This window comes from Lactuca serriola, chromosome 8 (genome assembly GCF_051521515.1).
Source record: "Lactuca serriola cultivar US96UC23 chromosome 8, Lser_US96UC23_V15, whole genome shotgun sequence".
Lineage (NCBI taxonomy): Eukaryota > Viridiplantae > Streptophyta > Magnoliopsida > Asterales > Asteraceae > Lactuca > Lactuca serriola.
The window spans coordinates 50,009,177-50,018,037 of NC_136415.1; the positions used below are offsets into that span (position 1 = coordinate 50,009,177).

Consider the following 8,861-nt stretch of genomic DNA (forward strand, 5'->3'; position numbering starts at 1 on the left):
TAGATAAGTGAGATAGAGGACAGTGGTGAATATGGTGGGTGGGCTTGCCTTTTAATTTTTATTTTTTAAATAATTTAAGCATTATAATAATTAAAAAATGGAAAAAAGAAATCATAATGGCATAAAAGTCATTTTAAGTCCATAGGGACCAAATTCACTAAAAAGATCCGAAATTGGACCACTTATGCATCACCAAACATTTTTGGACCAAAACCACATATTTTTGACAATCACAATGACCATTTTTGCAATTTTTTCTAGTTTATATAAGTGGTGCATGGGTGAGGTAATGATGGTGTCAGTATGTGGTATATTATTATTCATGTGTGTCATGCTTATTAGGCCATGTTTATATTTTTATTTTTTTAGGGTGTTCGCCCTTACTCCTAATTTCATGGTATTTGACTAAACATTATTTAGATCGTTGATACTGTTCCTTGTAATATGAGCTTCTATCCGGACAATCGCCTTCAACATCGGCTGTTCGGGCCTTTCCATCTAGCTCTAGGCGACCGGTAAAAGCGATCCTTCAAGAGAAACGTAGTTTTAAATATTTTTAACGTCGTCCGAGTTCCATTGAGTGGACAAAGAGTAGTGACCTTCGTTTCGATATGACCATACCACGAAGAGGAAAAATATATTCTGAAGCTACCATATAAGTTTTGATGGTTAGTAAATCGAAAGGTTAGAATCCAAAATTACGATTTTTTTTTCCGCGAAACTAAAATATAAGTTTTTAAATTTATTGGGCTAAAAAATTTGATGTCATTATTCTGGGCTGTCCTTTGGGCAAAGAAAGCATAATAGTTGGGCCTTGTTAATGAAATTCAATTGAAGACCAGCGATATATGCTAATACCCTAAAACTCTAAAACCCTTTTCCTATCAGTATCCTTCAATTCTACCTGCGCAGGTGGGAATTAAGCCAAAAATACAGGTGATTTGCCAAAGGAGAGCTCAAGCGAGCTGCTACAATGGTGAAAATCTCAAGACCTACGAGTAACAATGACAGTGCCACTAAGAAGAAGAAGAATAAGAAGAAAATCAATCCTAACGCCATAGCCATGAAAGTCAAAGCTCCGGTAGCAAAACCTAACCCCTTTGAAACCATCTGGTCTCGTCGCAAATTTGATATTCTCGGCAAGAAACGCAAAGGCGAAGAACGCCGTATTGGCCTCGCTCGCTCCATCGCTATCGAAAAGGCAATAATCTTTCCCTCTCTCTAAACGCATAAACACGTTGCAGATTTTTTGTTGTTCCCATTTATGAATGATCCGTTCTTAAAATTAAGTTTCTCATATCGAGTTGAAATTTGAAAAATACTAGGGCATAGTACTTTCAGAAATCAAAAATGGATTCTAATTTGAGATACTATCTTCGAAAGTGCAGAGAAAGAAAACATTGCTGAAGGATTACGAGCGGAGTGGTAAGTCATCGGTGTTTGTTGATAAACGAATTGGAGAGCAAAATGAGGAGCTTGGTGAGTTTGATAAGGCTATCCTCAGATCTCAACGAGAAATGCGGGTAATTGTTTTTCTCAAGTGAAATTTTTTGTTTATTGATAAATTTCTCAGTATCGGTCAATTATGTTTTTACCATTTTTCTTACAGGTGAAACTTAGCAAGAAAAGCAAGTATAATCTATCTGATGGAGAAGAAGATGAGTTTGAGATTCAAGATGACAGAATGTATCCTGAAAGAGATGATTTTGAGGATGAAGTACCATTTGATGAGGAAGATGGAGATCCAACAGAGGCTGAGAGTAAGTTTGCCTTTGTTTACTTAAAATCAATTAGCAGTTTGTAACTATATGTTCACTTTTTAGGATAAACAACAATGAATTCACAAGACAAGATATAAATTCACTGATTTAAATTGATGAAACTTCATAACTTAGGTTGGGACATCATATTTTTGTTGTGAAACATAAACAATCAATTAGATTGAATACAAAAGATTATCACTGTATGAAAGTCTGAAACCTTCTTCTAATCTTTTGATTGCTTTAAAACATAATTCTTTCTTTCTTTTCTGTTTTTACAGAAAGGTCTCTCATATTAAAGCAGCTTAGTGCCAATGGCACCCCTAGTGCTCATGGAACTGGAGTTGAAGGAGAAGAAAATGTAAAGCTTTTAAACATAATTTTATCGATATTTTATAGTTCTTTTAATTTTTTTGGTTAATCAAGTGTCTTTGTTATTGCAGAGGCAAAAGACTAAAAAGGAGGTTTATGATGAGATAATATCAAAGAGCAAATTCTTCAAGGTGGGTTATTATATAACTAAATTATGTTTTTTTTAGTCCAATTTATAATAGTTTGTACTAATTTATGTTCATAACTTTTTATTCTTCTATTACAGGCAGAGAAAGCTAAGGACAAGGAAGAAAATGACCAATTAATCAAAAAATTGGATGAACAATTTACATCTTTGTCCTCCAAATCCATATCTAACCAAATGAATGTTGTGAATGATGTTACAAGCAAAAACATTATAAATATGAATTCTAGTAAAGTTGAAACTGATCAGGTATGTTTTTTTGTTCTTCTGTATTTTGTAGGCTTAGGTTTATTAATTTGAAATTAATTGATGATTTTCAGGGGCAAGATGATGATTATGATAAACTACTTAATGTCATGGTGCTGGATATGCGGGCCCGCCCTTCAAATAGGACAAAAACTCCTGAAGAAATTGCACAAGAAGAAAAAGAGCGATTAGAAGAATTAGAGGTAATTTTTTAAAATTTTTTTGTGGATTTTTGTTACATCTTAGTTTAACATTTATGATTTCAGAAAGAAAGACAAAAAAGGATGAATGCTGTTGATGACACAAGTGATGATGATGATGATGATGATGATGATGATGATGATCATGATCATGACAAGTCAACTGCCAAGAAGCTGACCTCTATTTCTGGTGATGATCTTGGAGATTCGTTTGCTGATGATGAACCGAAAACTAAGCTGGAATGGATCCAACAGATGTTAAGAAAAGAAAATGAAGTTGATGATGATGAGGATGATGATGATGATGATGATGAAGAGGGAGAAGATGATGATGATGATGATGGAGAGGGAGATGATCTGGCAAGTGAAATGCCACAATCATTAAAAGACTGGGAACAAAGTGATGATGATGATGATGAGGATGATGATGATGAGGATAATGATGATGTGAAGTTGAATGTAAAAGTAAAACCAAAGGTGTCAAAAGTCAAACCTTCCGGAACATTACAAGTTGACCTTCCGTACACAATCGAAGCTCCAAAAACCATTGAAGAGTTGTCATCATTGTTGGATAATCGATCCGATGATGACATCATCGAAGCAATTAGACGAATTCGTGCATTTAATGCAATCAAAGTGGCTGCAGAAAATCGAAAGAAAATCCAAGTATAATTTATTTGTTTTTATTCATTACTTTCATAAAAATGTTTTTTTCGAACTTCACCCTTTTTCCCCTTCCTTTTCAGGTATTTTATGGGCTCCTACTGCAGTATTTTTCAGTTTCAGCAAATAAAAAGCCATTAAATTTTAAATTATTAAATTTACTTGTGAAGCCATTAATGGAAATGAGCATAGAAATCCCATATTTTGCTGCTATATGTGCTCGTCAAAGACTACTTAGAACTCGATCACTTTTTGCAGAAGATATCAAGAATTCAGGTTTTTATTTTATTATTTTATACCAAAACTTTCAAGAAATATAACATTATTTTTACTTTTTTTTTTTGTAGAAAAAAGCAGCTGGCCTTCAATAAAAACATTATTCCTCTTGAGGCTATGGTCTATGATATTTCCTTGCTCAGATTTTCGGCATGTTGTTATGACTCCTGCAATATTGTTAATGTGTGAATATTTGACACGTTGTCCTATTCTTACTGGACGTGACGTGGCAATTGGCTCCTTTTTGTGTTCTATGCTTCTTTTTGTAAGTTCATATCCACCCCCCGTACTTTTTTGTTGCTGTTAATTTGGGTAAAGAATAAAGTGTATTGCTGATATTGATAAAAAGACTAAAATGCCCCTGCTAATTTTGTAGGTCTGTAAGCAGTCAAAAAAGTTGTGCCCTGAAGCTTTAGTGTTTCTTCGGACTTTATTAATGGCAGCTTTAGACAAAAAGCCTGAACAATCTCAAGACTCTGAGGTCTGTTACAAGTTTCAACTGCCATATTTATACTTTATGAAAAAACAATTAAAAAAATTTATATATATTTTTTTGTGACTCACCTTTTTTTTTTTTATTCTTTCAGTTTTATCACTTGATGGAATTAAAATCACCAAAGCCTCTGCTATCCATAAATGGCACTGTAGATGAAATAAAACCTCTCGATTTCATTACATTAATCAACTCACCAGATGACTCCCCTTATTTCAGCTCAAATAATTTCAGGTATCTTACATTTTTGGTCCCTGAGTTTGGCTGATTTTTGCCGTTTTGGTCCTTATTTAATGTTTTTATTATATGCAGGGCGAGTATGCTAGTGGCAGTAATAGATAACATACAAGGATACACAAACATTTACCAAGAATTCAAATCGTTCCCGGAAATATTCCTACCAATTTCCAAATTACTAAAAGAAGTATCATCATCCCATAGTCAACATGGTCAAAGTGATGACGTGGCATTATTATTAAAAGATAAAATAAAATCAACTGTGGATGCAATAGAGACGAAAGCAAACGAACATTTCGTGTCACGTCGACCTTTACAAATGCGAAAACAAAAACCGGTTCCGATTAAATTACTCAATCCAAAGTTTGAAGAAAAGTATGTTCATTTATTTATTTATTCATTGGTGTGTATTATTTATTTATTTTTTTGTTTTTGTAGTTTTGTGAGTAATAGGGATTATGATCCGGATAGACAAAGGGCTGAAGATAGGAAGTTGAAGAAGCTTGTGAAGAGGGAAGCAAAAGGGGCTGCACGTGAGTTGAGAAAAGATAATTACTTTTTGGCTGAAGTGAAGGCAAGAGATATGGCACGTGTGGAGGAAGAAAGGGCTAAGGAGTATGGAAGAACAAGAGCTTTTCTTCAAGAACAAGAACATGCCTTTAAATCCGGGCAACTTGGGAAGGGAAAGAAAAGAAGGAGGTGAAGTTTGGGTGTATTTTGAGAAATATGATGTGGAAAATATGTTACATGTGATGAAATTTTTGGTAGTTTTGATGTGTTAAAGATGTAATATGTGTATTCTTTTTGGGTAATGTGAGTTGAGCGTAGTTTTTTGTAGGCAAAAAGGAAATGTTATATTGGCTACTCATAAATTTTAACATGATTTTACGTTACATACGGTTTTATGTTTGCCTTGATCTAAAGGTTCATGAATAGGGTTTATTGTGCTTAGTTATCGATTACTTAGTAAGTATAGGCAATCGTATTTTATTAGAAGTTGTCAAATTATTAATGGTCCTTCGATGCTAAATGAGATTATTGCATAACATAAAGAAAATAGGAAAAAAGTTGATGGTTTTCAAAGTTGGCTTATGATTTCTTAAGTTGGGACCATTTGGGTGAGGTATTATAATAAATGGGTTTTTTGCAATAAGTAGCAATAGCTGGATTCGAGTGTGCCTCAACTCATCAATGGTGTCTATAGAGGAGTTGAAGCACCAAAAGGAGAATTTGCTGCCTTTCTAGTCAACAATAGAGGCATTCGTCCCTACAGTCATAAAATAACAGCACATAGCTCTAGCTCTCTATTCACAAGGACTCGATTATGTAACTTTTTAACTGAATCTGAACTGGTTAGTGGTATTTGGTTCTTTTGATTCCGGTTCCAGACCGATTTACATCTCTAAAAGCAATTAGGTAATAACGGTTTGGTAGTCTCATTTTTTATGTGGGTATGTTATGTTCCTTGGATTGGTCTAACATCAATACTAGAAGTAATGAGTGTTTGGGATGAATTGTGACAATTGTTAGTCTTAAAATTTGAAAGGGATAATTAAAAAATTGATCTTTGTAAAAATCAATTTATCTGCAAAGTTTCCACCAAATTCTAATGTTTTAATTGATTTATATATTTTTTTTTCTAAAGAAGGGTCTCTCCTAATAAGGTGAATAAGGTGGACTTCGTGCGAACATGAGGTTATACATAATGCACTGGAGTTATCACAAACATTTTACATTTAAGCCACTATTCAAATAAACATTTTACATGTAAGCCACTTTAACTTTAACTAATTTATATGTTATTTGCATGTGTGGTTATTTTCTATCATTTCTTAGAACCAAACTTTCATGTACTTCTATCGAATTATCATATTACATTAATGAATGAATAGCATTTTAAACTTTTTTTTTTTCCTGAAATTTAAGAACGGGGAGTATGTTAGCTATAAAATCAAAATCTAGGGACAGGTGGCATGAACATTGGCTTTTTCTATTCAAACTACTTATTTATTTTATAAAAATATACCTTGAACGTTTATTTTTTTCCTTTGCTTTTTTAATATAGTAATAGAAAATTTTATGAGTCTGATTTAATAAAACAGTAGCACCTGTAAATATATTATAAATACGCAAAAAAGCCTAACACAGGTTTAGAGAAAATAACTTGGACCCATGAAATTAGGATGCTCTTTTATCTGTCAATTAATTAGAAATAAAAATATTTACTTAATTATCTAATATTAAAAGTAGTATTTTGGTAGTTGTTGAGCCAATTAAAAAGATGGGCTTTTAGCACGTCAGCCTATTATATATGTAGTATGGACTATGGACTGCATATAGCGAGCTTAGCTGGTCCAATTAAAAGGGACGGGGGCCCTGTTCTTCCCTCCGGTGGTCAATGGTCAAAAGTACTCATAAAATGATCTAATACAAATAAGTGGTATGAAGTGTGCATTTATATAAAACCGTTAGAAAGAATGATCAACCAAGATTTCCATAGACATTGATTGTCTTTTACTTAAAAGTGATGTTTTAACATCAACTCATCTTAATTTACTACACAAGTTTGTTTGATGTGCCTATGTTCTTGTCACATGTAAAACATGTTTACATAGAAAAATGAAATTTGTATTCTTTTTACTTTTCAAGAAACCCTAAAACTAGTGAAGTTGAAAGGTCAACATCACACATGTAACTGTACTTTAGAAACAGTTATAGTTTGGTAGATATTACAACTGTTTGGAAAATTCATTATGGTTGAATTAGAACTAGCAACATCAACTAGATAATAAGAATCTTAGTATTATGACACAGGTAATATCAAAGGTACATTTCCTCAAAACAATCAATAGTCAAATCATATAATACAAAAAGAAATACTGTTTATCATCATTGTGATATACTTCATAATATAGCATCTTATTATTTTAACAAATGTAAGGGCTTTTATTAGTGTTACAATATTGAAATGGGGCCACATTATTCTTAAAATAATAATTACATGATTAACATGTAATTTGATAGGTCAAATAATGAACACAACTTTTTTATAAAAGAAAGTTGAGTGTGTCAAGAAACAAAGAAAGAAAGCCACTTGGCAAAACCCCACACTTCATGCCCTCACTATTTGACCACTTAAACTAGTGCTAATAAAACACGTGAAATGTAAAAAAGATGACAATAACATTTTCATATATATATATATATATATATATATATATATATATATATATATATATATATATATATATATATATATATATATATATATATATATATATATGTTGAACATAGAGACAAATATGATTACATGTCTAATTTATTCATGAAAAAAAACAAAGTAAAGCCTAGAACCTACAAATCAAAAAATAAAATCATACTTTATCATATGATTTGATTTTAATCCAAGTTGGATCTCCAAAGTATGTGTATAAAATAAAGATAAACATGTTTCATAAGTTTTCAATTCAATTGTTTTTGTACCTATCACCTTTAAGAAATCAAAGATAATGACTTTAATTTGATAATTTCGATTTTTTATGTAACCATTATCTCCACATTTAAAATGAATAATATGTTAACCATATGATTTTTCATTTCTTATTGTATAAGTCATGTTTTTATGTTGAATATAGAAACAAATATGATTACATGTCTAATTTATTAATAATAACAAACAAACAAGAAAAACCAACAAATCAAAAAATAAAATCCTACTTTACCATTTGATTTGATTTTAATTCAAGTTGGGTCTCCAAAGTACTTTATAAACCAATGAAACATCGTGTTCCATGAGTTTTCAATTCGAATTGTTTTTGTACCTATCACCTTCAAGAAATCAAGATAAAAACTTTACTTTCTTTAATTTTTAATATTTTATGTAACCATTATCTCCACATTTAAAATGAATAATATTTTAATCATACAATTTTGTTAATAAATTCGAATTTGTAATTGTAAAGAGAAAGTATGAAATCAAGAAAGATCTAGAACCATTTTCTTTCAAAGTCGCTACCCACTTTGAATATTCAATCACACCATTTTTCTTGTCAACAAAGATTCTTGCTTTCCCATTTAAAATTCTAAACTGCCTCCAATCAAGGTAAACCAAGTCGACAGCCTTTTCATAAATCCTGCTCTGATGTATTGTACGGTACAACCACTCCATGCACTACCTAGTCAATATCTAGTTCAAATCTAACTATAAACAATGTTCCTTAACATATATGGTTTCTCAAATGAGGTTGCATCTTTGACTTTGACTCTAGTCTTGAAATAGGATCTAGGGTTCTTGAAATAGGAATAAAAACACAAGATTTTAATTCTAGGATTCCTGGAATAGGAATAAAAACACAAGATTTTGAGTCTAGGGTTCTTGAAATAGGAATGAAAACACAAGAATTTGACTTAGGGTTCTTGAAATAAGAAAAAATACACGAGATTTTCATGTAGCCAACAACAATATAACA

At 31.7% G+C, this 8,861-nt stretch overlaps 1 protein-coding gene across 1 annotated transcript; it reads left to right on the top strand.

The window, feature by feature from the left end:
* Positions 1–872: 872 nt before the first annotated feature.
* Positions 873–5,285, top strand: LOC145066451 (nucleolar-like protein). The gene is made up of 14 exons (XM_079013707.1): positions 873–1,201; positions 1,389–1,523; positions 1,610–1,760; positions 2,042–2,121; positions 2,204–2,263; positions 2,359–2,526; positions 2,598–2,726; positions 2,790–3,389; positions 3,470–3,662; positions 3,734–3,927; positions 4,039–4,143; positions 4,250–4,389; positions 4,468–4,767; positions 4,831–5,285. Exons 1-14 carry the CDS (start codon positions 974–976, stop codon positions 5,093–5,095), a joined length of 2,748 nt encoding a protein of 915 aa, XP_078869833.1. The 5' UTR covers positions 873–973; the 3' UTR covers positions 5,096–5,285.
* Positions 5,286–8,861: the final 3,576 nt, after the last annotated feature.

Bases quoted from the DNA above. Each gene is read 5' to 3' on its own strand.
- LOC145066451 (XM_079013707.1), top strand. From the start codon at position 974: ATGGTGAAAATCTCAAGACCTACGAGTAACAATGACAGTGCCACTAAG. The intron at 2,727-2,789 runs GTAATTTTTTAA...TTATGATTTCAG, and splicing joins AGCGATTAGAAGAATTAGAG to AAAGAAAGACAAAAAAGGAT. The intron at 4,768-4,830 runs GTATGTTCATTT...TTGTTTTTGTAG, and splicing joins AATCCAAAGTTTGAAGAAAA to TTTTGTGAGTAATAGGGATT.